Raw genomic sequence first — 27991 nt, 5'->3', positions numbered from 1 at the left:
AGAGAATGAGAGAGAGAGAGAGAGAGAGAGCAAGAGAGCACATGAGAGAGGGGAGAGTCAGAGGGAGAAGCACACTCCCTGCTGAGCAGGGAGCCTGATGCGGCACTTGATCCTGGGACTCCAGGATCATGACCTGAGCCGAAGGCAGTCACTTAACCAATGAGCCACCCAGGCGCCCAGCATCTTACTTTTTGGGAATAAGTATGATCCAAGTAAAACAGCCTGAGAGTATTACTGGAACCAGTGGTAAAATGCTAGGCTGCTTCTTTGATGTAAGTTCTTCATTTTGATTCTCTAGGTTCAGTTGACACTCTATACTTACCTATCCACGGAATTCATTGGTACAGTCAACATATATAATGCCATTCGGAGAGTTGGAACAGTGCTTCTCATCATGCATACACTGAAGTATTACTACTGGGCAGTGAATCCTCAGGATCGAAGTGGTATCACCCCTAAAGGATTAGGTATGTTATCCCTGTTTATATATTTTGTCATAGATCTTTTTTTATTTTCTTTGTTTTAACCAATAATATATTATTCTTGAAGTTTTTCTGAATATCATCATGGCAAAATTTTATTTTAATCTTATTGATAATTTTAATAGTTTGTCTTGAATTAAGGTTGCCAGAAGTTAATAACTTGCTACTTTTATGGAAGAATGCTACTTCTGCTGGTATAAGTTGTTTGCAGAGCAAATATGATACAATTAAGGCACTGAAAATGAGAAGTTCTATATTAGCATATGGTATTGATCCTGAAGCTAATTATCATAATGAGAATTATTGAAAAACCATGTTTTTTGGGAAATAGAGATTTCTTGAGGAAGTAGGGGGTGTATTTACTTCTAATAAATAATATAATGAAGTTACAAAATTTCAGTAATTATTTTCCTGTATAATCAGGAAATTACTGGAGAGATAATATTCATTCATCATGTCAAATTTATGGAAGGTATCAAAATAAAAATTATGACAAATGGTGGGTCTTTTGGTTTAAGTGCAACCTTCTTCAAATTGGCTATTGTTGTAAAAGGGAGTTAATCAGCTCATATAAACTGGCTTTTTCAGTTGAACTTAGTGCAAGGGTTCAGAATATGCCCCTTGAACCCAGTTTGTCTCTCCATTTCCCAGTTCTTCTGTGTTGGCTCTTTTCATGTATTCTCTCCCTTGTAGTGCCAAGCAGCCACCCTACCTTCACATCCTTAAAACTGTAAGTCTAGCAAAAGAGTGTCTGCCTGTATCGAACATTTCCAGCTAAAGTCTCTTTGTCGCTCATTGGCTCTGATTGCATCATGTGCACAGTCTTATGTGGCAGGTATTTTTCTGATTGCCCATACATGGGCATGGAAGGCCTTTGCACTTCTGAAATACATGGTCTGAGAGTGAGGATGGGTTCAGTACCTTGATAAAAATTGAAGGCTGCTATTTGAAATCAGGAAATGGATCTGGAGAGTCATTGTATTTAAATGCTTTGGCTGTTCAGTGATTTACAAACACAGATTTCATATTAATACCGTGTTTCTTTATCCCTTTCAAAATCTGCTTATTCTCAGAGAATATGCTATGTATAATTCAGAAAGATATGAGCACACATAGAAGTTGTATGATCTGTTTAAGGTGGTAGTTTTGTGGCAGAGAACTAGGTCATAATTTCCTCATGACTATTTGATGATACTGTAGCTGTATCATGTACTGTCCTGGGTGTTAGTTTTGTATTCTGGCATTGATTTTATAACTGATTAGTGACCTTGGGAAAGTCTCATACTTGAAGTGAGAGAGCTGGGCAAAGTTTGTGATTCTATTGTAATTCTGTAACCGATTCTTTGTCTAGGAATTGTCATGTGGAACAAATTTTAAGCAATTTTCTTCCTATTTTAATTGATCTATTTAAGGTCATGGTGGTCTTGTGCTTTGGTGGTCTAAGAACTAGCTATAAATAGTGATTAGTGGAGGGAAAATTGCAGAAAATATGAAGCAAACAGGTACCTAACTTCAGGATCTTACAACAATGGGTGTTTGGTTTCAGAAGCTTTCTACTTGGGGATTATTTGTTTGAGACATGAAAATTGTCTTTAATGTGAGCCATGTGTGACCAGGGACTTTTTTAAGAAGGGGAGGAGATGGCAGAGGTAGTCAACATAATGTTTCCTTTCTAAATGAACCAAATGATGTTGAGGTGTACTTTAAAAAAATTTTTTATTAGCTTATACAAGAGTAATGGAAGCTTTTTTGTTTTTTAACTAAATTCACATTTAAGTTTGGATTTTCCTTTGTAAACTGTTACTGTACTAACATTCTCATAGTCTTTCAAAACAAAATATAAGTGCATATTATTATTGAATACAAATTTTATTACCTCATTTTCATATTTTGGAATTCATCTAACCTTTATCAAAAATAAACTCCTTCATTGTAGTTTCAAAGTAACCCATTTTGTACATTTGGAGCACTGTATATACTATTGTATGTGAGACTGAATGTCTTTCTAGAGGCATAAAACTCTTTAAATTGAAGAATAATTGACAAACAGTTATTAGTATCAACATAGTGATTTGATATTTATATACATTATGAAATGTCACCTCAATAAGTCTAGTTACCATCTGTCAACATGCAAAGTTGTTGCAATATTATTATTATTATTTTTTTAATATTTTATTTATTTATTTGACAGAGATATAGAGAGAGAGTACAGGTAGGCAGAGAGGCAGGCCGAGGGAGAGGGAGAAGCAGACTCTCTGCTGAGCAGGGAGCCCGATGCGGGGCTCGATCCCAGGACGCTGGGATCATGACCTGAGCCGAAGGCAGACGCTTAACCGACTGAGCCACCCAGGCGCCCTAAAGTTGTTGCAATATTATTGACTATATATTCCTTACATTGTACATTAAATCCCTGTGACTTACTATTTTATAATGGGAAAATTGTACCTCTTGACCTCTTCACCTATTTTGTGTGTCCTCCCATTCTCTTCCTTCCTCCCCTCTGGCAACTGTCCGTTTGTTTTCTGTATCTGTGAATCTGTTTCTCTTTTGCTTTGTTTGTTTTGTTTTTCACGTTCCACAAACAAGTGAAATCATACACTATTTGTCTTTTGCTGTCTGACTTACTTCACTTAGCATCATACTCTTTAGGCCCATCCATGTTGTCACAGTGAGAAGTTTTCACTCTTTTTTTATGGCTGAATAATATTCCTGTGTGCGTTCGTGTGTGTGTGTTTGTGTGCACACACACATACATACACCACATCTTTATCCATGTATCTGTCGATAGACATTTAGGTTACTTCCGTATCTTCACTATGGTAAATAATGCTCTGCTTAACATGGGGATGCATATATGTTTTTTTTTTTTTTTTAAAGATTTTATTTATTTATTTATTTGAGAGAGAGAGCATGAGCAGGGGGAAGAGACAGAGGGAGAGGGAGAAACAGACTCCCTGGTGAGCAGGGAGCCCGATGCGGGACTCGATCCCAAGACCCTGAGATCATGACCTGAGCCGAAGGCAGACGCTTAACCGACTGAGCCACCCAGGCATCCCTGCATATATGTTTTTGAATTAATGTTTTTGTTTTCTTTGGATAAATACCTAGAAATGGAATTGCTGGATTGTATGGCAGTTCTATTTTCAATTTTTTGAGGAATCTCCATACTGTTTTCTATAGTGGCTGCACCATTTTACATTCCCATCAACAGTGCATGAAAATTTCTTTTCTCTACATTCACACTAATACTAAATACTTTTTGTCTTTTTGATTTTAGCCATTCTGGCAGGTGTGAGGTGAAATCTCATTATTGCTTTGATTTGCATTTCACAGATGGTAGTGATGTTGGGCATCTTTTCATGTGCCTGTTGGCCATCTGTATTGTCTTAGAGATTTTTCTTGTTTCTTGAGGTAGGCCTGTTTTGATCTAAACTTCCCTCTTGGATCTGGTTTTGCTGTATTTCATAGATTTTGGAACATTGTGTTTTCATTTTCATTTGTCTCAAGGTATTTTTTAATACCCTCTTTTATTTCTTTATTGTCCTGTTGGCTTTTTAGTAACATGTTTTTTAGTTTCTGCATGTTTATGTTTTTTTCCAGTTTTATTCTTGTAATTTATTTCTAGTTTCGTATCATTATGGTTGGAAAAGACACTTGATATGATTTCAGTCTTCTTAAATTTATTGAGACTTATTTTGTGGTCTGTCATGCTATGCTATTATTGTAGAGGAATGTTTCATGTGCTTGAGAAGAATGTATCTTCTGTTTTTGGGTGGACTATTCTGTATATCTGTTTAGTGTATTTGTTCTAATGTGTTATTTAAACCATTGTTTTCTTACACATTTTCTGTCTGGATGATCTATCTATTGATGTAAGGGGTGTGTTAAAATCCCCTACTATTATTGTATTACTCTCAGGTTCTCGTTTTTGTCTGGTAATATTTGTTTTATATATTTAGGTGCTCCAGTGTTGGGCACATAAATATTTACAAGTGTTATACCTTCTTGTTGGTTTAATCCCTTTATCATTATGTAATGCATTTGTCTTTTGTTACACCTTTTTAAAAAGTCTACTTTGTCTGATAAAAGTATTGCCGGCTCAGCTTTCTTTTCATTTCTATTTGCATGGTGTATCTTTTCCTATCACTTCACTTTTACTCTGTGTGTGTCTATAGAGAGTGAGTCTCTTGTTGGCAGCCTATAGAGGGTTTTGTTTTGTTTTTTACTCATTTACATTCGAAGTTGTTACTGACAGGTACATATTTATTTATTACTATTTTGCTAATTGTCTTCTGTTACTTTTATAGTTCTTCTCTGTTCGTTTCTTTTCTTGCTCTCTTTCCTTGTGATTTGATGATTTTGTTTATTGTTCTGTTTGGATTCCTTTTTGTTTCTTGTGTACCTATTAGAGGTTTTTGTTTGTGGTTACCATGAGCTTCATATCTAACAACCTATGTATGTAGAAGCCCATTTTAAGTTGGTGATTCCTTAAGTTCAAATGCATTCTAAAAGTACTACGTTTTTACTCTCATCTCCCAATGTTTTATATTTTTGATATCATATTTTAAACTTTTTATTTAGTGTATTCCTTAACTAATTATTGTAGATATAGTTGATTTTATTACTTTTGTCTTTCAGTCTTTATACTTGCTTTCCAAGTGAGTGATCCCCTTCCTTTACTATATGTTTGCCTTTACCGGTGTGATTTTTTTCTTTCCTTTATTTTCTTATTTCTAGTTATAGCCTTTTTTTTTTTTTTTGCCTGAAGAATTCTCTTTAATATTTCTTGTAAAGCATGTTTAGTGGTGAATAACTTCTTTAGTTTTTGCTCATCTGCGAAACTCTTTATCTTCCTTTCAATTCTAAATGATAATGTTGAGGCATATGTCTCTTTAGGTGACTCACTTTTATGTTTCTCATAAATATATGGAAAAAACTAGTAGGAAAGACAGCTTTATACTTTGCTTTGAGGTCTTTGAAACACTAAGTGTGTGTGTGTATTATTTTTTTCAAAGATGGACCACGACCTAATCAAAAAGAAATACTTTCTCTACGAGCATTCTTGTTGATGTTCATTAAGCAGTTAGTGATGAAGGTGAGTTTATACTACTTCTCCTTTAGCATATTCTGTATTTTAACTTATAATTTCACATAAGATACAATCTTGGGTTTATTTACTCTTTGTTGGGTTATTAGGGTTACACATTGGAAAATACCTTGAAAGATACTTGATTCTGTTTTTTGTTCTTTATTGCACACATGGATGTACATCATTGCAGAATTGGAGATTGATAATTGTAATATATGTTATATGAATTTCTCTAGGGGTTCAAGTGGATTCATTCTTTCATTCAGTAAATATTTACTGAGTTTCTCTTAAGTACTAGGTATTATTCTTGGGAGTAGTGATACAGTAGACAACAAGACTCTTCAAGGAGGTTTCATTTTTAGTGGGCCTCTTGTACCTGACATTCAGATTTTGAGAAAAAATTACTGTGTATAAAGGTACCAGAAAGATGTATCAGCCTTTAGAAATTATTACATTTGTTCCATCTTATTCTGTTGTAGGTAAAGTAAAATTTATTATTTTTAAGGAAGGTTTTTTGGTTTTATAAGAGAGCAATGTATAAATGTATTTTATTTTTAATATTTTTAAATATATTTATTATTTTAATATTTTATTATTTTCCTATGTCATTTTCTTATTTTTTAGAATTTAATATTATGTTAAGTGGGCCAAACTTTTAGTGTATCTTTTAGACTCAGATACCTTATTTCTATTTACAAAAAAACTTATAACTTGATTTTTGTGTTTTTTAATTTTTTTCTGTGTGTTTTTGTTTCCTAATTCTCTTTCTTATTGCTCTTTTCTCATTGCAGCTTTGTGTTATCATTAATAAATTGATAGGATAGGTTGAAAATTTACATACTGAGTTCATATTTAAAAATGCAGTGTTTTCCTCAGGGAACAATACTAGTCAGTTTTTAGTACCTGACCTTGTAACTGGTAATTTTAGAAGCTGTTCATTTACTCTCCAAATTTAATAGAAAAAAGAAATAGAAAAGCTGTCTTCTGTATTTGGTGGAGTGATAGGTGTGAATAGTACTCTTTTATGACGAATTATTGGTTTTCTTACTTCAGGATTCTATAGCTTTATTAGACAGCCTGTCATATATGGTTCTGAAAACAGGATACTTGATATCATTTCTTTGACTTCTTCTACACAGTCTTGATTATTGAATATCTTTAGTGTTTCCCCTAATACATGTTTTAAATTTAGATTCTATATTATAGTATCTTTGTATATATAGCAGTTGACCAGGTTGACAAACGTTGTGTATTATTTACCTTTAAAAAAAACTTTTTTAAATGTATGTATAAGATACTTTAAGACACTTATGTTATGTTTTTAAAGGATTCTGGAGTAAAGGAAGATGAACTGCAGGCCATTCTTAATTACCTACTCACTATGCATGAGGTAACATTTGAAATTTATATTTTGGGATTTTATTTTTTGAAGCTGCATTATGGTCTTTGTTTTTTTTTTTTAAGATTTTTAAAATTTATTTATTTGACAGAGAGAGAGACAGCGAGAGCAGGAACACAAGCAGGGGGAGGGGGAGAGGGAGAAGCAGGCTTCCCGCCGAGCAGGGAGCCTGATGTGGGACTCGATCCCAGGACCCTGGGATTATGACCCGAGATGAAGGCAGACGCCCAACGACTGAGCCACCCAGGCGCCCTATGGTCTTTGTTTTTAAAGTAAAAAAGTTAAAGTGATCTTTCATTAATATAACTATAATGGAGAGTAAATGTACTTAGGAACTAAATCTTAGCAACTTTCATTTAAATACCTTTTATTACCGCAAGAAGCTCTGAGAATAATCATGAAAAGTTTTAAAAAGTTTTGAAATTGGATCTCATTGAATTAATAAGAAAGTATGCCAAAAAGGGGGAGCCTGGGTGGCTCAATTGGTTAAGCGACTGCCTTCGGCTCAGGTCATGATCTCAGGGTCCTGGGGTTGAGCCCTACATCGGGCTCCCTGCTTGGCAGGAAGCCTGCTTCTCCCTTTCCCACTCCCCCTGCTTGTGTTCCCTCTCTCGCTGTGTCTCTCTCTGTCAAATAAATAAATAAAATCTTAAAAAAAAAAAAAAAAAAAGAGAGAGTATGCCAAAGAATACCTTCATTGTATCTCTAGGAACCTGTGTAACATATGGCAAAATAGGTTATGAAAATGACTAAAAATGATTAGATTTTTAAATTCATAAAACAATCTTCCAATTGATTTTGCATATTCAAATACTTTTAAGTCAAACAACTTATTTATAACGGGATTTGTAATTATGTTCAACCACATAACAAAGGTTGAAAAATAGGTTGAAATGTTTGGGTTTTTTTTCTTTATTATTTTGCCCTGGGAGAATGTAATACACGCCAACGTAATCTAATTAAGTAATTGGATTAAGTATTTGTTAAGTAAGTAAAATTTAGAATTGATGTAATTTCATGTAAAGCACAGCATTTCAAATGTTAATTTCATTTCTGTTTATAGTTCATGTCTTGTGTTTTAATAAGTATCTGTTATAGTGTGAAATAAATGTCTTTTTAAATCATCAATAGATGGGAGATACTGTTTTGACCTATCGCTCTTAATTGAGGTAGAAGAGTGGAATAAATTTCTTGTTTGGATCATATTTGACTCAAACCTAATGATTGTGCTTTCTTTTTCCTCTTGATTAGGGTATTTTATTTGTTGATTTCCTTTACCCAATGTAATAGTTGAAGATTTTTCAACTGAACTTCCTGGTAATGTTATTGTATATGATTTTGTTTTTTATTTACTCTAACTCCCTATGGGACTGAAGTACTTCAAAAAAGAGAAACTGGAAATCATGGTGATCTTCTCTTTTCTCTTAATCGGTTAATTCAGAAATCTTTTAGGTCTTTCAAATAAACCTTTTCCCAAGCCTCAGTGCCCTAGCTCTAGATTATCTGCTTAGCTTACTGAAAATTAGATGTTCAAATAGCTGCAGTTCCAAAGCAGTGAACAGAAACTTACAGACAGGGCAACAGTGAAAACTAGCTCCTGATAGCTGCTTCCCTTGTCTTTTTTTGAGTCAGTATTGCCAAGTTGGTTCTAAATATGCATACATACTGGAATATTCAACCAAGGCCATGTAGGATTGTCTTGGAATTGTTTTGGATTTCAGAACTCATATATGCTTCTGTGCTGTTCTGTCAGTATTATCAAGTTATACTATATACAGTAGTATGTTGCCTCAGTAAACATTTACTGATAATCTCTATCCTCAATACTGTCAACAGATAATATATGTCCTTGGTACCCAGGACCATCTGGCATGGTCCCAGACCATGTACCATGGCCATGCTCTGGCATGCCATACCATACCATGCCATGCCATGCATGTGTTAAAAATGGCCTGGGCCACATGCACATGGCGTGCATAAAAATGCAGAAAAGTATGCTGAAGAAGACCGGCGAAAGAAGGAACGAGTTGAAGCTGTTAATATGGCTGAAGGAATCATTCATGACACAGAAACAAAAATGGAAGAATTTAAGGACCAATTGCCTGCTGATGAATGCAACAAGCTAAAAGAAGAGATTTCCAAAATGAGGGAACTTCTGGCTCGAAAAGACAGTGAAACAGGAGAAAACATAAGGCAGGCAGCATCTTCCCTTCAGCAAGCATCACTGAAGCTCTTCGAAATGGCATACAAAAAGATGGCATCTGAGCGAGAAGGCTCTGGAAGTTCTGGCACTGGGGAACAAAAGGAAGATCAAAAGGAGGAAAAACAGTAATAACAATAAACTTTGGAGTCGAAATATAATGCTTGGGAGTGAAGGGACTTCCTGAGCAGAAATGGGCAAACTTCAGTCTTTTACTGTGTTTTTGCAGTATTCTATATATAATTTCCTTAATATGTAAATTTAGTGACAATTAGCTAATGATCATTTAATGAGAATTTCAACCATACAAAGTTCATAGTACTCTGTCAGTCACTTTTCAGCTGCATGTAAAGGGCAGGGGGGGAAGATGATTTATTGATCATTATTAAAACAATGTTTTGTGCTTTAGTAGCCATATTTTCAAGAGGTGAAACCATCTCTAAACATAATAATGAAGGTAGTCAGCCATAGACCTGGAATGAGATCATATGGGGATGGGATCCTATTCTAGTTAATTGAGAAGTACTATACCAGCCTGTATGTATAAGGGATTCTTCAACTGAGGCCTTGCTGTGCCATATTGGGAGGTAGGGCAGGAGTAGCTAGATCAATGGAAAAATAGCTGTTAGGTACAGTTTTGAAATAAGGTAATAGGGCTCCCTAACTTTCCTAAGGCATATTTTTCTAGCTATCTTCTGTCCTGTGTCAGGGCACTTGTGTCCTTGTTAATTTTTTTTTTTTTTTGATCCATTCTGGGTTTTTTTCTTTTTTAAATGAATATGAAAAGCATCTTGATCTCTTGTTTTGAGGAGTGAGGCTCTGAGATTTAGCTTCAGGAATAGGATATGAATCATACTTCCCATTCCCTGACCTAAAGTTGTTCAGGTGGAATACATGATTTTCTAACACTGGCTCAAATACAAATTCAGGATTTGGAAGGGCTGGTATGATGAAAAAAGCATTATTACCAAGGACAGTCCATCAGGAATTGATTCTACATTTCTCCTGTTTAATCCTGAGTGAGTTGCCTTGTCCTATATCCTCTGATGTAGTTCTAATTAAATGCTGAAACCTTCAGAAGCAGAAGGGTCCTTCTACCAGCTGAGCCACTTCCTACGGTGTAAAGATGACAACCCGGACTTTGAAGGAGTGGATTGTGCAATCTTTGAGTCCCCATACCCGATGACAATGCCGCTGTCTGTTCTAGTAACCATAGAGATGTGTGACGCCCTCAACAGCTTATCTGAAAACCAGTCCCTGCTGAGGATGCCCCCCTGGGAGAACATCTGGCTCGTGGGCTCCATTTGCCTGTCCATGTCGCTCCACTTCCTCATCCTCTATGTGGAACCTTTGCCACTTACTTTCCAGATCACACCGCTGAATTTGACCCAGTGGCTGATGGTGCTGAAAATCTCCTTGTCTATGATTCTAATGGACGAGACACTCAAGTTTGTGGCCCGCAACTACCTGAAACCTGGTAAAGGGTGTGTGCGGCCTGCCACCAAATCCTGCTCGTTCTCGGCATGCCCCGATGGGATTTCCTGGCTGTTTGTGCTGCTTATAATGTCCCTGGTGATCTGGGTCTATAGCACAGACACTAACTTTAGTGATATGTTTTGGTCTTGACTGACAGTTTTACATAAAGAAGGTCTGAGAGCTTTCCCCCTAAGGTCAGGAACGCAGCAGGGATGTCCACTATCACCACTGCTATTCAACATAGTATTAGAAGTCCTAGCCACAGCAATCAGACAACAAAAAGAAATAAAAGACATCCGAATCAGCAAAGAAGAAGTCAAACTCTCACTCTTTGCAGATGATATGATACTTTATGTGGAAAACCCAAAAGACTCCACCCCAAAACTGCTAGAACTCATACAGGAATTCAGTAAAGTGGCAGGATATAAAATCAATGCACAGAAATCAGTGGCATTCCTATACACCAACAACAAGACAGAAGAAAGAGAAATTAAGGAGTCGATCCCATTTACAACTGCACCCAAAACCGTAAGATACCTAGGAATAAATCTAACCAAAGAGGCAAAGAACCTGTACTCAGAAAACTATAGAATACTCATGAAAGAAATTGAGGAAGACACAAAGAAATGGAAAAACGTTCCATGCTCATGGATTGGAAGAACAAATATTATGAAGATGTCAATGCTACCTAGAGCAATCTACACATTCAATGCAATCCCTATCAAAATACCATCCACTTTTTTTAAGAAATGGAATAAATAATCCTAAAATTTGTATGGAACCAGAAAAGACCCCAAATAGCCAGAGGAATGTTGAAAAAGAAAAGCAAAGCTGGCGGCATCACAATTCCAGACTTCCAGCTCTATTACACAGCTGTCATCATCAAGACAGTATGGTACTGGCACAAAAACAGACACATAGATCAATGGAACAGAATAGAGAGCCCAGAAATGGACCCTCAACTCTGTGGTCAACTAATCTTCGACAAAGCAGGAGAATGTCCAATGGAAAAAAGACAATCTCTTCAACAAATGGTGTTGGGAAAATTGGACAGCCACCTGCGGAAGAATGAAACTGGATCATTTCCTTACACCACACACAAAAATAGACTCCAAATGGTTGAAAGACCTAAATGTGAGACAGGAGTCCATCAAAATCCTAAAGGAGAACACAGGCAGCAACCTCTTCGACCTCAGCCGCAGCAACTTCTTCCTAGAAACATCGCCAAAGGCAAGGGAAGCAAGGGCAAAAATGAACTATTGGGACTTCATCAAGATAAAAAGCTTTTGCACAGCAAAAGAAACAGTCAACAAAACCAAAAGACAACCGACAGAATGGGAGAAGATATTTGCAAATGACCTATCAGATAAAGGGCTAGTATCCAGAATCTATAAAGAACTTATCAAACTCAACACCCAAATGGGTGCCCAAATGGGGCACCCCAAATGGGGTCTCCTTTGTGTGAATTCTCTGGTGCTTGGTCAGACAGGAGCTATCCCTGAAAGCTTTGCCACACTGATTACACTCATAGGGCTTCTCACCTGTATGAGTCCTCTGGTGCCGGATGAGGCCAGCAAATGAATCACCACACAGCAGCACCTACGGTAGCAGCGCCAGCATAACAGCCAATGGCCAGATAACGGAAAAAGAGCCATCCGCTGATCAGGGGTTTCTTCGGGTTCCGGGGTGGTTTATTCATGATGTCCAGATCGGGAGGGTTGAACCCCAGGGCAGTGGCGGGCAGGCTCTCTGTCACCAGATTGACCCAGAGCAGCTGGGCAGGAATTAAAGCCTCAGGAAATCCAAGGGCTGCTGTCAGGAAGATACAGACAAGTTCCCCCACATTCGACGAGATGAGGTAGCGGATAAATTGCTTCATATTGTTGTAGATGGTCCGCCCCTCCTCCACTGCAGCCACGATGGTGGGGAAGTTGTCGTCAGCCGGGACCATCTCATACGCCGTTTTAGCCACTGCCATGCCGGAGCCCATGCCCAAGGCTTGCCATTGAGTATGCCATGCATGCCAGCCTGCAGACATGGCTGCAATTACTATAAAAAATGCACACTATTTGTAACCTCCACTGCTGACTTTGAGAAAAAGATGTTTTAGGGTGTTCCTCTTTCCCTCTCTCACGTGAAGAAATAGGAAGTTCTCAGATTAATAAAGAATGTATTAAAACATTTTACATTCTTTCCACAACTGCGTAAAAAAAGGCAACCTGAATACTTACAAGGAATAACAAGCTTCCTACATTTTCAAAAAATAATTCTAATCAGAAAAAACATTTTTGAGAATACCTTTACAAGCTGGCGTCCTAACAATGAAAGACCAACCTGTCTCACAGACCGAGTGTCTGCCCACCGTCTGAGATCAACATTCTTAAAGGGAGCGATTTGTGTGTCTTTCATTATTTTACTTCCTGATATTTAAAATAGTTACATGAGTGGAAGCATATTTTATTTTTTGACCACCAAAATAAACTCTTTCAGCCTGACACTTTGAAGGTAGAGTATAAAAAGTAATAGAAAAACCAGAACTGCATTTTAAATGTTTTTGGTTCGAAATTTTATTTGAAATCTTTTTTTTTTTTTTGTGAAATTTTATTTGAAATCTTAACGTTCCTTGCCTAGACAAAAACGTGAAACGAACGAGACAAAACACTATCTACAGATACACTGAGCCTATATTTAGATCAAAAATATTTTTTACTGATGAACATTATTAAAAAATCTTCAAAAACATAGCATAAAGGTTCAAGTCCTGGGATACTGAATTTACAATGCCAAGATCACGTGTGCCGTGGAAATTCTCACACACATGCTCTAACAGCCAGAAGCAAGGACTACTCTGAGGGAGGCTGTCTTTCTGAAGAAGTGACAGCTACCAAGGTGTTCAGAGTAAGAAAAGAGCACATTATACAGGGAATTAATTCAGTGAACAGTAATCCACCCTGATGTCTCATGGAACATCATACGCTCTAGTTTCATCTTGAAAATGCATAGATTTCTTCAAGAAAATATAAAGATGGCAATAATCGGTTACTGCAACTTCATTTTATTTTTCTTTCTCCATCAAGTTTAAGTAAGAACAAAATTAGGAAAGACCACTCAAATATTCTGTGACTTGTGGTAGTTTTCAAATGAAAAAATAAAAAGGCAAGATTTCACATGAAATTTCTCTAATCTACAAAGCCAATTGGTATTTTATGAAAAGGCTTGTGTTTCGATAAAAAGTTAAGAATGTCTTTCCTACCGCTGGTACGGAATGTGGGTGACGAGACCGACAAGTACCAAGCTCTTTCCTGCTACAGTCGTACACACTGAAGTACTCAGGAAATTATTTCTTAGTCACAGTAATTTTTTTTTTTATTTGAGAGAATAGCTTGTAAGAAAAAAATTAATAAACTTGGGAGTCTTCATCCATAGCACTATCTTAAAAGGATTTTGTAGTTTCAACAATATTTCCACTTGTCCATACCTAAGCCCTCACTTGTACCAGTGAAATAGAAGTTTTCCCTTTAGAAACACCTAAAAAAGCCTTTTAATTACAACTTAAACAAAATAGAAAACAAAGCAAAACGAAACAGCAGCCCAAAGGCCATGGGCTTGGTCATGTACCATGGACCATCTCATCTGTACCAGGGCATCCTGGCCATTTTATTTTGCAAATAAAGTCTTTAAAAAAAAAAAAATAAATAAATTGGGAAATGATACATACGTTGTCTCCAACACTGCCATCAGATTGCCAACATTGATTACCTTATTAAAGGCTCTGATATGTTTTGCTATAAAAAAAGAAAACAACTTAGTTTCCCCTTTCCTCAATTTCTTGATGTATAAACCTCTGTCTAAAAAAAACCTGTTACGTTAGATGTAGTAGATCTATAGGATATGTTTCAGGAAATCTTGATACTCTATACTATAAGAAGGATTATGTTTCTTTGATTAAGACATTTGACTATTTGGTGATGTGTATTTCGAGTTAAACAGATGAATATGTGTGTGTAAAGAACGAGCTTGTTAAAAACAAGTATATATTGCTCATATGTCTATTTATTATTTTAAGTTACAATTTTTTTTCATTTCGGAAGTATTCAGTGTTCAAAAAGTTCTTTTTTCCATATTTAAAAAAATTTCTATTTTGATTTTAGGATGACAATCTAATGGATGTCCTACAACTGCTTGTTGCCTTAATGTCAGAACATCCTAACTCTATGATTCCTGCTTTTGACCAAAGGAATGGGTTACGGTAAGAGTTGTATATCAGGGATTTAAGTATATTTAAAATTATAAGAGTTTAGTTTGGAAGTGATAGAAGATTCTTAAATATGGGACATACTACTGGATCATATATTATAAATGAATTAAGGTATAAGACCCATCAATTTCATGTGTTATGTTTTTTGAAGAAATCTTTAATTATAGAGGATGTGTTACTATTTAATTTGTAAAGACAGATCAGGCAAATCAGGTTAGTATTTTGTATGGTTAGTGCTGTTACACAGGTATTATAGGACTGAATTCTTTAGCAGAGTTATTTTTAGGTCCTAGGACAGTAGTACTTATTTGCACTGCAAGAAAAGATCTCTCTGCTCCCTTTTAAATATTGCTACCTTCATCCCTAATCCCAAATCATCATTGTATTAGTCTACGTGAGCTTCCATAACAAAATATCATAGACTGGGTTGCCTAAACAACAGAAATTTGTTTTCTTACAGTTTTATTTTTTTTGAAATATACTCTGAGAAACTAAGTCTTCTCGTTGTGTTTAGACTATTTATGGTTAATGTAACTACTGATAAGGCTTTATTTTCACCTAGCATTTTATTATTTATTTGTCCTAGTGTAATTTTTTCCCTCCTTTTCTCTTTTCCTGTGTTCTTTGTATTTGAATTCCTTTAGTATTCTTTTAAAATTAATCTATTTGGTTTTATATCTTTCTCTGCGTAAATTTTTTTTAGTAGTTGCACAGAGATTTCACAGTCTACTTTAATATTTTACCTCTTCAAATAAAATATAGAACCATTTCAGCTATTTATCCCTTTAACCGCCATTGTTTGTTACTACATCTAATATATCACAAGTCTCTCTAGACAATGATACAATTTTTAGTTTCACTTGTTATATGTATTTTAAGAATTTAAGGGAAGAAAAATCCCTGTTTACATTTTTCCAGATAGTTATAACTTCTTTTATTCTTTTCTTCCATTCTGGAAGAACTCTATTCACATTTGTTGTTGAGCAGTTTTCTTGGAAATGAATTTTTAAATTATTTTTCCTGAATATAATTTTTAAAAAGATTTATTTATTTATTTATTTTAGAGAGTGCGAGTGGGGGGAGGGGCAAAGAAAGAGGGAGAGAGAATCTCAAGCAGACTCCCTGCTGAGCGTGGAGCCGGAAGCAGGGCTCCATCTCATGACCTGAGATCATGACCTGAGCTGAAACCAAGACACTCAACCAACTGGACCACCGGGGCATCCCTCTGAATATAATTTTATCTGGCCTTCATCACGCAAGGTTATTTTTGCTGCATATAGAATTCTGTGTAGAATTCTACTTTTTTCTTTTAGTACTTTAAAATATTTTTCCATTGTTTGCTGGTACCCATGGTTTCGAATGAGAAATATATTGTTATTTAAATCTTTATTTGCTAAATAAAATGTACTACACTTTTGTACTTGCTTTCAAGACATATTCTCTAGCTCCCCCTACAATTTCATTGTAGTTTTCTTTGTGATTATCACCAATTTTGAGATGTTTTGGGCCCTTATTTTCCTATTTTTTGCCTCAGTTGTATCTCTCTCCCTTTACTTTGGGTCTCTAGTGACATGAATATTAGGGGTTTTGATTTACACATCCCTGAGCCTCTTTTGAGTTTATGTCAATCTTTTTCCTTTGTTCTTCAGATTTGATAACTGTCTGTTGATATAGAAGCTTGCTATGTGTGATAAACTTGATCTTCAACTTTATGAACTTTTTGTTTGCTTTTTCTATTTTGGTATTAAGCTCATCTCATAAATATTTTAGATTTGTACATTTCAGTTGTATAATTTTAATATGGTTAATTTTATACTTTTTTTGTTGAGAACCCTATTTTCTGATACTGTTAGACTGTGTTTACTTTTACCTTCCAGAGCATATTTATAATAGCTCCTTTAATATCTTTGTGTCATAGTTACAACAATTTGCCTATCTCATCAGCATTTGTTCAGTGTCTTTTCCTGTGAGAAATGGTTGTATTTTCTTGGTTCTTTGTATGTTGAGTAATTTTTTAATGTATCCTAGACATTGTGAATGTTATCTTTTATAAACTATGTGTTTTGTTAAAATCCTCTAACTAATGTTGACATTTTGTTTTATTTTATTTTAGTAAGAAGGGTCAGACTGCAAGTTCTACTTATCCTTTGTGGGTAGGGGTTCCAAATGTCATTTATTGTAAAAACCTCTCTTGTCCTGCTTTGTGTCTTTGTTGCACATAATGCACTCAGCGATTAGGTAGAGAATTGGGTGATAATTCAGAATATTTTTTTAATTAATTAATTAATTTTTATTTATTTTTTTAAGGTTTTTTATTTATTTGTCAGAGAGAGAGAGAGAGCACAAGCAGGGGGAGCAGCAGAGGGAGAGGGAGAAGCAGGCTCCTTGCTGAGCAAGGAGCCTGATGCGGGACTCCATCCCAGGACCCTGGGATCATAACCTGAGCCAAAAGCAGACGCTTAACGACTGAGCCACCCAGGCATCCCTCTTTTTTTAATATAGAAGGATTTCGCTATTCTGGTCTGTGTCTGCTCCACACAAGTACATCTCTTGAGTCAGTTTAGGAGTTTTGTGGGGTTTTACAAAGATTCTGAGGATTTTTCTCTCCTGTTTGCTCCTATTCAGGACCACTCTCCTCCCTGCCCCCCCCCGCCACCTGTACGAACCCATTTTCTTAGTTCCTCTAACCAGAGGACAATTTTTGTCAGAATATTAGCCATCTGAGCTTCTAACATCCACCTCTGAGATAAGAGCTCACTTTTGGGTCAGATTTACAAGGGAAAATAAAAATTGAGACTCTTCTCTCTGTAATGGATAATTCTCCAAATTTTACCTCCTTTACACCAATGCATCTGCTTTTGTTTGGTCTTCAGAGTACTTAACGAAATTGCTTTTTGTATTTTTTCCCATTGTTTTAGTTCTAATATGTAAGACAGAGAGGCTGTTATTAGCTTTACTCGATCTTGGTTAAACCAGAACTCCCTGTTGATTGTTTAGTTTTCTTTCTTTCTTTCCTTTTTTTTTTTTTTAGAGATTTATTTATTTATTTTAAAGAGAGAGCACAAGAGAGCGAGTGAGCGTGAGTGCATGAGCAGGGGGATGAGCGGGGGGGGAGGGGCAGAATGTGAGGGAGAGAGAGAGAATCCTCAAGCAGACTCCCCGCTGAGCGGGGAACCCTCTGTGGGGTTTAATTGCAGGACTCTGAGATCATGACCTGAGCCAAAATCAAGAGTTGGCTGCTTAACTGACTGAGCCACCCAGGTGCCCCTAGTTTTCTAAAAAATATTTTCTGTTTAATGATTTTATAATACTATATTTCCTTTCTTCTTGGTGGACTTTATTATTTCTTATAAGGCATGTATGTTAGCAATGAATTTTCCCAGTCTGTTCATCTGAGAATACTTTTACTTCTCTTCATTTTTGGATAATAATTATGCTGGATATAAAATTTTAACAGTTTTCTTTCAGTTTGCACTTTGGTTTAATTGACTTTTGGCCTCTACTGTTTGTGCTGAGATGTCAGCCTTGTATTACTGTTGTTTTCTATATGTTGAGTCATATTTATCTTGATGCTTTTAACAATTGTTTTTATTTTTGAAATTTTACTATATTTTGTTAAGTTGTGATTCTCTTTGTTTTTTATCCTTTTGTTATTGAGTTCTTGGATCTGTAAGTTAATGTTTTTTCATTAAATTTTGGAAGATTTCCCCCCATAGTTTGAAGAAACTTGAAGAAAGTTTTTCTTCCCCATTCCTCTTTTTTTTGGCTCTTGCATTATACCTACGATGGAATACTACATTGTCTCACAGGTTTCTTTTTTTTTTTTTTTTTTTTTTAATTTTTATTGTTATGTTAATCCCCATACATTACATCATTAGTTTTAGATATAGTGTTCCATGATTCATTGTTTGTGCATAACACCCAGTGCTCCATGCAGAACGTGCCCTCCTCAATACCCATCACCAGGCTAACCCATCCTCCTAACCCTCTCCCCTCTAGAACCCTCAGTTTGTTTTTCAGAGTCCATTGTCTCTCATGGTTCTTCTCCCCCTCCGATTTCCCCCCCTTCATTCTTCCCCTCCTGCTACATTCTTCTTCTTCTTTTTTTCTTTCTTAACATATATTGCATTATTTGTTTCAGAGGTACAGATCTGAGATTCAACAGTCTTGCACAATTCACAGCGCTTACCAGAACACATACCCTCCCCAGTGTCCAACACCCAGTCACCCCATCCCTCCCACCCCACCCCCCACTCCAGCAACCCTCAGTTTGTTTCCTGAGATTAAGAATTCCTCATATCAGTGAGGTCATATGATACATGTCTTTCTCTGTTTGACTTGTTTCGCTCAGCATAATACCCTCCAGTTCCATCCACGTCGTTGCAAATGGCAAGATCTTATTCCTTTTGATGGCTGCATAATATTCCATTGTATATATATACCACATCTTCTTTAGCCATTCACAGGTTTCTAAAGGTCTGTTAATTTACCTTCCATCGTTTTCTCTCTGTTCTTTAGATTGGATAATTTCTTTTGATCTGTTGAAGTTCACAGACTCTGTCTTTTGCCATCTGAATCTGCTGTTGAGTACCTCTTGTGAATTTTTCTTTTTTCGTGTTTACTTTTCACCTCTAGAATCTTCATGTGATTCGTTTTTATCTTTATTGGAATTTCCTTATTGTTTACTGTTAATCTGTTTTCTTTTAATTATTTAAACATACCATTTTAAAATTAGTTGAATGTATTTATTGCATGTCTTGGAAGTGTTTGCAAAATCTGACACTTGGAACTTGAATCATTTCGTTGATTGACTGCTTTTTTTAAAAATTATGAGTCACACTTTTTTATTTCCTTGCATATGTAGTAATTTTGGTTGAAAACTGAGTATTTCAGATAAATATTATAGCAAGTCTGACTTCTGTTTTGTTTGTCCAAGGGTTGTTGGTTTTCTTTTTTTTTAAAGATTTATTTATTTGAGAGAGGGAAAGTAAGAGAGGAGGGAGCACATGAGTTTCAGGGGCAGAGGGAGAGAATCTTGAGCAGACTCTGTGCTGAGTGCAGAGCCTGATGTGGGGCTTGATCTCACGACCCTGAGATCACCACCTGAGCTGAAACTGAGTTGGACGCTTAACCAACTGCACCATCCAGGTGCCCCACTGGTTTTCTTTTTAAAAAGATTTCATTTTTAAATAATCTCTATACCCAACATGGGGTTTGAACTCACAACCCTGAAATCAAGAGTTGCATGATCTACTGACTGAGCCAGCCAGGCGCCCCATCGGTTATTGGTTTTTTGTTTGTTTTAATAATTTGCCTTGTCTAATCTCCAGATTTTATTTACTCCATGGTGTGCAGCATCTGGTTTCTCAGCTTATTTATGTTTTTTATTTCTTCTCTGTTTTCTCTCCCTCTCCCTCTCAACTGGGATGGTGGTTTGGGTGTTAGTCCCATCATCAAAGCCATTGACTTTTGATTTTCTTACCTTAGTGTGTAGTAATTTCTCAATAATAAATGCCTCTCAATTTGCCTCTCAATTTGTTTTTTCGCTGGTTGAAAGGTTACATGTGAAAATTTTGTTTAATTTTATTTCTGTCTTTTTTTGTGTGGAGGGAAATGCTGACTTCCACATTGGCATTAGTGTTTAAAGCACTGTTTTTTTATAGTATGCTTTAAATTTTGATACCTTCCCAGTTTTTTACTTATTGCGAATAAATGAAAAATCTGTAATTTGGACAAATATATGGAAATGTGAAAAGCACTAGATAAAGAGATTTATTGAATATTTATAGTAGTTATATAGAATATAAATAACTTGGGAATGATGGGTAGGTAGTTCTTTTAAATCTAATTGGAGTTCTTTGGAAATATTTTTTTGCTCCAAAAATTCAGTATGAGATTTTCTGAATTGTCGATTTTCTTTCTTTCTATCTTTCTTTCTTTCTTTCTTTTTTTTTTTTTAAGATTTTATTTATTTATTTGACAGAGAGAGACATAGCGAGAGCAGGAACACAAGCAGGGGGAGTGGGAGAGGGAGAAGCAGGCCTCCCGCCGAGCAGGGAGCCCGATGTGGGACTCGATCCCAGGACCCTGGGATCATGACCTGAGCCGAAGGCAGACGCTTAACGACTGAGCCACCCAGGCGCCCTATCTTTCTTTCTTTCTTGTCTTTATCTTTTTCTTCCTGTCTGCTTGTCTGTCCTGTCATACTTTCTGTTTTTCTTTCTTCTTGATATCTTTCATGAGTTAAAGAGACAGAGAATCCAAATGGAGCATTGATACATAATTTCATTATCTGTTTATGGTTACATTGCTACCTAAAAGTAATTTTTAAAGGCCAACATGAAAAGAGCGCAGGTATGTATTTAGTGAAACTTTCATATTAATTGAAAGTCAAATGGAGTGTAACAGGCTCAAATTGAAAAACATGGAGAAATTTGGAGGTGGGGGGATAGTCTTTCCTGGTGGCAGGTAATATAGGAATGCCAGACTGCATCATAGAAGTCAGTAACTTTTACAAATTTTAAGTGGCAATTTAATTTCCATTAAATGACAGAAATTTTCTCATTTACTTATTAAATATAAATTCTTTTCCACCATCACATCATTTAGACATTATCTCCGATATCTTGGGGCACTTATTTTTCCTTAGAATTGAATATGTTTTCTGATGCTGTGTCAGTCACATCCTAGGCCATGCTTAAATTTTAAGTATTAAATTTTTAATTTTTGGAGTCTAATGAGCTTTTATCATACATTTTTATGTCTATGAACAGATTGAAATAATCTGTTACTTTTCAAATGACTCTTTTTGGTATTTCTATTACCTGAATGTTTTCTTCATTGAAAATGCTATAGTGTATATGCTGAAGTATTTTTCAGTTCAGAAAAATAGATATATATATTAGAATGTCCATAAATTTTTATTATATGTATAGTAATAGTAAAATAGATTATATGAAAACATGCCCCAATTTTAAATAATGCTTCTTATGGATTACTCTTAATATCTTTCTTATACTTTTTTCTATTTCCAATAGAGAAATGTATATATATTTATACATTTTTTATAGTTAGAAAAATATATAAATGTCCTTGAAGCAGTACGGGATTTTCCTGCTCTAATATGAGAAATGTTTTTATGTTAAATAGGGACTCAACTTTGGTCAAAAAGCAAAATATGCTCACTTGGTTTTACAGAATTTAGTGGTTATTAACGTTTAGTAGATAAAATAAACTAACTGGATTCAGCTTTAGTGAGAAATATTCAACACTTAAAAAATTATTATAGGATAAATATGAGGTGTATAGGTCCAATTGTAGTCATTTTGGTCTTCTCATGTTATTAATGCTAATAAAACATTATTTGAAAGTAATTAGACAGTTCTATCTGGAATTCATCTTTTGGTGAAATCATTTTGATTTTTAACCAAAGATTATTTGTTAAGTTAAACTATAGCAAGCATAGATTAATTCATTCTATGTTAAAATGTCTTAGAGTGTTGTGGTTTTTACACCAGTATTAAACTTATGTTAATATTTCTTTTACAGACAATTTAATTTTTATTTTACTTAATTTAAATCATGGAAAAATTTTATAAACATATCGGTATTATCCCGATAATTGAATGTTATAGTTTTGGTGGTATGATTTGTATTAAAAATGATTAGTTTCGCATACCATTTTATGAGAAATACAGTGTATTACAGACTAGATATTTTTAATTAATATTTTAATAGGAATCAAAGTTCTTTTTATATATTTCCTTTTCTGTCAGCCACTAGGGGATCAAGGCCTTTACTTTTTGTTCATAATTATTTTTTTCAGACTTAGTTATTAAGCATTAAGATTTTTATCTAGGAGGATACTTGAAAATCTTAGTTTTTTTAAAATAATCATAAAAGTTTTGGGGGATTTTTGGGGCACCTGGATGGCTCAGTCATTAAGCGTCTGCCTTCGGCTCAGGTCATGATCCCAGGGTCCCAGGATCGAGCCCCACGTCAGGCTCCCTGCTCAGCGGGAAGCCTGCTTCTCCCTCTCCTGCTCCCCCTGCTTGTGTTCCCTCTCTGGCTGTCTCTCTTTCTGTCAAATAAATAAAATCTTAAAAAAAAAAGTTTCTGATTTTTTTCTAAATGTTTATGAGGAAAGAAATGGTATAATGAAATCAATTGAACATTACTTTGCTTATGGAATTGTGTATGATACTCAAATTTTGCTATACTTTGTTTATACTCAAATCAGTGGTCTGTGGCTGAATGCTCTTGGAGATCATTTTAAAACTTAAAATAGATTACTATGTAAATTTCGAGAATTGAATATGAAATTTATTTGTAGGTGTCATTTATGTTTCAGCCTTTTTGCTTTTTAATTATTTTTGATTATCATTCATTACTTGTTGTCATTATTATTCATTATCCTGTTCTCTTGCTTTTCATGATGAGAATTATTTACAGATTTAAATATGTGTTATCATTAAACAGTGGTTTCTTTGTATTGATTTTAAAATAAATGTGGTAGCTTCCAAAGGGCTTTGTTAAGCCTGTAGTAGAGGAAAAAATAGTGACTCAGAACCAGCTTTATGCCATACAGTTTGCATAAGTACATTTAGGGTATAAACCACCATTATTTTCTAAGTATTTTAATTTGTTCTCATTTTTTGGTCTTCATTAAAAGGAACAATAACTAGTGAGAGATAAGCAAGTTTTTAATTTTTTTTAAAAGATTTTATTTATTTATTTGACAGAGAGAGACACAGTGAGAGAGGGAACACAAGCAGGGGGAGTGGGAGAGAGAGAAGCAGGTCTCCCACTGAGCAGGGAGCCTGATGCGGGGCTCGATCCCAGGACCCTGGGATCATGACCTGAGCCGAAGGCAGACGCTTAACGACTGAGCCACCCAGGTGCCCCTGAAGTTTTTAATTTTAATGAAGTCCAGCTTATCAATTACTTCTTTGTGGATTGTGTCTTTGGGTTTTGTATCTTGCATCACCATACCCAAGGTCATCTATGTTTTCTCTTGTCTCCTAGGAGTTTTATAGTTTTGTATTTTACATTTAGGTCCATTTTGAGTTAATTTTTATGTCTATTTATTTGAATGTGGATATCTACTTGTTCCAGCATCATTTGTTGAAAGAGTATCTTTGGTCCATTGTACTGCCTTTGCCCTTCCTTTGTCAATGAGAAGTTGACCACATTTATGCTGGTCTATTTCTAGGCTCTTTATTCTGTTCCATTGATTTATTCGTGTATTCTTTTGCCAATACCATACTATCTTGATTACTATACCTTTATAATACATCTTGAAATCAGGTAGCATTGATTTTTCAACTTTGTTCCTCTCCATCAGTAATTGTGTTGGCTGTCCAGGGCTTTTGCCTCTCAAGATAAACATTAGAATAATTTCTTGTTTGCTATAAAATAACTTTTTGGGATTTTGATTGGAATTGTATTGAATCTATAGATGAAGTTGGGAAGAACTGAGATCTTGAGAATATTGAGTCTTCCTATTTATGAATATGGATTTACTCACCATTTACTTAGCTCTTTTTTGGTTTTATGCATCAGTTTTATAGTTTTCCTCATGTAGATCTTGTACATATTTTGGGGGGGCTCCTACTGTAAATGGCATTGTGTTTTTAATGTCCTATTCCACTAGGAATAGGTATATAGGAAAGGAGTTGACTTTTGTGTCTTAACTCTGTATTCTCCAACCTTGGTATAATCGCTTATTAGTTCCGGGATTTATTTGGTTGTATTTGGATTTTCTTCATTGATGATCATGTCACCTGTGAACAAAGACAGTTTTAGATGTTCCTTCACAATCTGTATACCATTTATTTCCTTTTATTGCCTCACTGCATTAGCAAGAACTTCTAGTACAATTCTGAAAAGGAGTGGTAGACGGGACATCCTTGCCTTGTCCTTAGTGGGAATCCTTGGACTTTCTCCCTATTAAATATGTTAGCTGTAGGGTTTTGGTGTGTAGTCCTTAGGAACTTGAGAAAAAGTCCCCTCTGTTCCTAGTTTATTTAGAGTTTTTAACATGAATCGGTGTTGGATTTTGTCAAATATTTTTTCTGCATCTACTGATACCAGTAATTTTCTTATTTATAGAATTCTTTAATTGATTTTACTTATTTATTTATTTATTTTTAAAGATTTTATTTATTTGACAGAGAGAGACACAGCGAGAGAGGGAACACAAGCAGGGGGAGTGGGTGAGGGAGAAGCAGGCTTCCTGCGGAGCAGGGAGCCCAATGCGGGGCTCGATCCCAGGACCCTGGGATCATAACCTGAGCCGAAGGCAGACGCTTAACGACTGAGCCACCCAGGCGCCCCAACTTTAATTGATTTTATGATAGATCATATTAATTTGCAAATGGTGAACCAGCCTTGCATCCCTGGGATAAATTTCACTTAGTCAAGATATATAATTCTTTTTTTTTATTAACATACAATGTATTATTTGTTTCAGGGGTACAGGTCTGTGATTCATCAATCTATAATTCTTTTTATGTTTTTTCTTTTGCATTGGATTAGTTAATATTTTCTTGAGGATTTTTTCATCTTTGTTAATGAGATCTATTGGTCTGTAGTTTTCTTGTAATTTTTTTTAATTTTGGTGTTGGATAATGTTGGCTCATAGAATGAGTTACAAGGTATTCCTTCTGCTTCTATCCTCTGAAAGAAATTGTAGAGAATTGGTATAATTTCTTCCTTACATTTTTGGTAGAATTCACCAATAAACCTGTCTGGGTCTGACACTCTGTGTTTTGATAGGTTATTAATTACTGACTCATTATCTTTAGTAGTTATAAACCTTTTCAGATCATCAGTTATTCTTGTGTGAGTTTTGGCAGATTGTCTCTTTTAATGAATTGGTCCATTTCATCTAGATTATATAATTTGTGGGCATAGAGTTATTCATAGTATTCCTTTATTATCCTTTTTATGTCCATGGAATCTATAGTGATGTTCCCTCTTTCATTTCTGAAAGTAGTAAATTGTGTTCTCTACCTTATTAGTTAGCCTGGCTAAAAGCTTATCTATTTTATGGATCTTTTCAAAGCAGCTTTTGGTTACGTTAATTTTCTCTGTTGATTTCCTATTTTCATTTTTGTTGTTTTCCACTCTAATACTTACTTATATTTTCCTCTGCTTACTTTGGATTGAATATTCTCTTCTTTTTTTAGTTTCTTGGGAAGCTTGATTAGTGATTTAAGTTCTTTCTTCTTTTCTTTTTTTTTTTTTTAAAGATTTTATTTATTTATCTGAGAGAGAGAATGGGAGACAGAGAGCATGAGAGGGGAAGGGTCAGAGGGAGAAGCAGACCCCCCGCTGAGCAGGGAGCCCGATGTGGGACTCGATCCCGGGACTCCAGAATCATGACCTGAGCCGAAGGCAGTTGCTTAACCAACTGAGCCACCCAGGCGCCCTCTTTCTTCTTTTCTAATCCATGTATTCAATGCTATAAATTTCCTTGTAAGCACTGCTTTTGCTGGATTTCACGAAATTATTATGTTGTGTTTTCATTTTCATTTAGTTTAAAATATATTTATGTTTTCTTAAGATTTCTTCTTTGACCTACATGTTATTTTTAGTGTGTTATTGTGTGTGGGTTTTTTTTTTTTTTTTTTTTGGTGTGTTGTCTAATATCCAAATATTTTGGAATTTTGCTGCTACTTTTTATTTCTAGTTTAATTCCATTGTTGTCTGGGAGCAAACAATATATGATTTCTAATCTTTACATTTGTTTAGGTATGTTTTATAGCCCTGAATGTGGTATACTTGGTGAATGTTACATGTTAGCTTAAGAAAAGTGTATATTCCGCTGTTACTGGATGAAATAGTCAATAGATGTCAATTAAGGACAGTCAGTTGATGGTATTGTTGAGTTCAGTTATGTCCTTACTGATTTTCTGCCTAGTGGATCTGTTTCTGAGAGGAATTTTAAAGTCTCCAACTAGAATAGTGTATTCATCTATTATTTCTCCTTGTAGTTCTGTCCATTTTTATACCATATTGTTTTATACTCTATTGTTAGGCACATACATGTTACAGACTGTTATGTCTCAATGGAGAATTGACCCCCTTTATCATTAAGCAATGCCCTTCTTATCTCTGATAACTTACCTGACTTTAAGGTCTGCTTTCTCTGAAATTAATGTAACTAGTCTTGTTTTCTTTTTTTTAAAATTATGTTATGTTGGGGCGCCTGGGTGGCTCAGTCGTTAAGCATCTGCCTTCGGCTCAGGTCATGATCCCGGGGTCCTGGGATCGAGCCCTGCATCGGGCTCCCTGCTCAGCGGGAAGCCTGCTTCTCCCTCTCCCACTCCCCCTGCTTGTGTTCCCTCTCTCTCTGTGTCTCTCTGTCAAATAAATAAAATCTTTAAAAAAAATAAATAAAATTATGTTAATCACCATACATTACATCATTAGTTTTTGATGTAGTGTTCCATGATTCATTGTTTGCGAAAATCTTGTTTTCTTTTGGTTAGTGTTAGCATGTTATGTTTTTCTCCATTCATTTACTTTTAATCTATATGTGTCTTTATATAAGGTGGGTTTCTTGGAGACAGCATATAGTTGATAAGCAAGTTTTTAAATATCAGGAATGTATATTAAATTCACCCATACCTTACTTGAAATTAGGTTTATAATTATGAATATATTAAAATGCACATATATACCTATGTATTTTAAATCTTTACTTTTGGAAAATATACTGAGTAATTTGTTTTTAATTTTAATTCCTTCAGTGTAATCTATAAACTTATGGCATCGACAAGTGAAGGAATCAGAGTACAAGCTCTCAAGGCAATGGGCTATTTTTTAAAACACCTGGCCCCAAAGTGAGTATAGTATGCATGAAATCTAAAATGGGCTGTGGTATATTACTTTTTTATTTTATAAATCTTTGGATAGTATTTGTGTTCTGTGATTTCTCTAGTTTCTCTTTCCTTTATTTTTATTTATAAAATCTATGTAAATGTAATCCCATTTCTGTATATTAAAAGATAAAGTGGAAACAGGAGTATATACTTTTTTTTATATAAAATTTAAGTTTTCCATTTGTTCCTTGTTCATT

General features: G+C 35.2%; 1 protein-coding gene across 4 annotated transcripts in view; it reads left to right on the top strand.

The window, feature by feature from the left end:
- Positions 1-27991, top strand: part of LRBA (LPS responsive beige-like anchor protein) — a 764390-nt gene that overhangs the window by 137455 nt on the left and 598944 nt on the right. For all 4 annotated transcript variants that reach the window (XM_036089189.2, XM_078069304.1, XM_036089190.2 and 1 more), the window contains 5 exons: positions 299-467; positions 5501-5580; positions 6902-6964; positions 14801-14898; positions 27663-27755. In XM_036089189.2, coding sequence (XP_035945082.2) covers positions 299-467; positions 5501-5580; positions 6902-6964; positions 14801-14898; positions 27663-27755 — 503 coding nt within the window. The remainder of the gene's footprint in view (positions 1-298; positions 468-5500; positions 5581-6901; positions 6965-14800; positions 14899-27662; positions 27756-27991) is intronic.

The sequence above is a fragment of the Halichoerus grypus genome, chromosome 3 (genome assembly GCF_964656455.1).
Source record: "Halichoerus grypus chromosome 3, mHalGry1.hap1.1, whole genome shotgun sequence".
In the NCBI taxonomy this organism is placed as follows: Eukaryota; Metazoa; Chordata; class Mammalia; order Carnivora; family Phocidae; genus Halichoerus; species Halichoerus grypus.
Note: the sequence above shows the minus strand (reverse complement) of the source record. Positions and strands in the feature narration are given on the sequence as shown.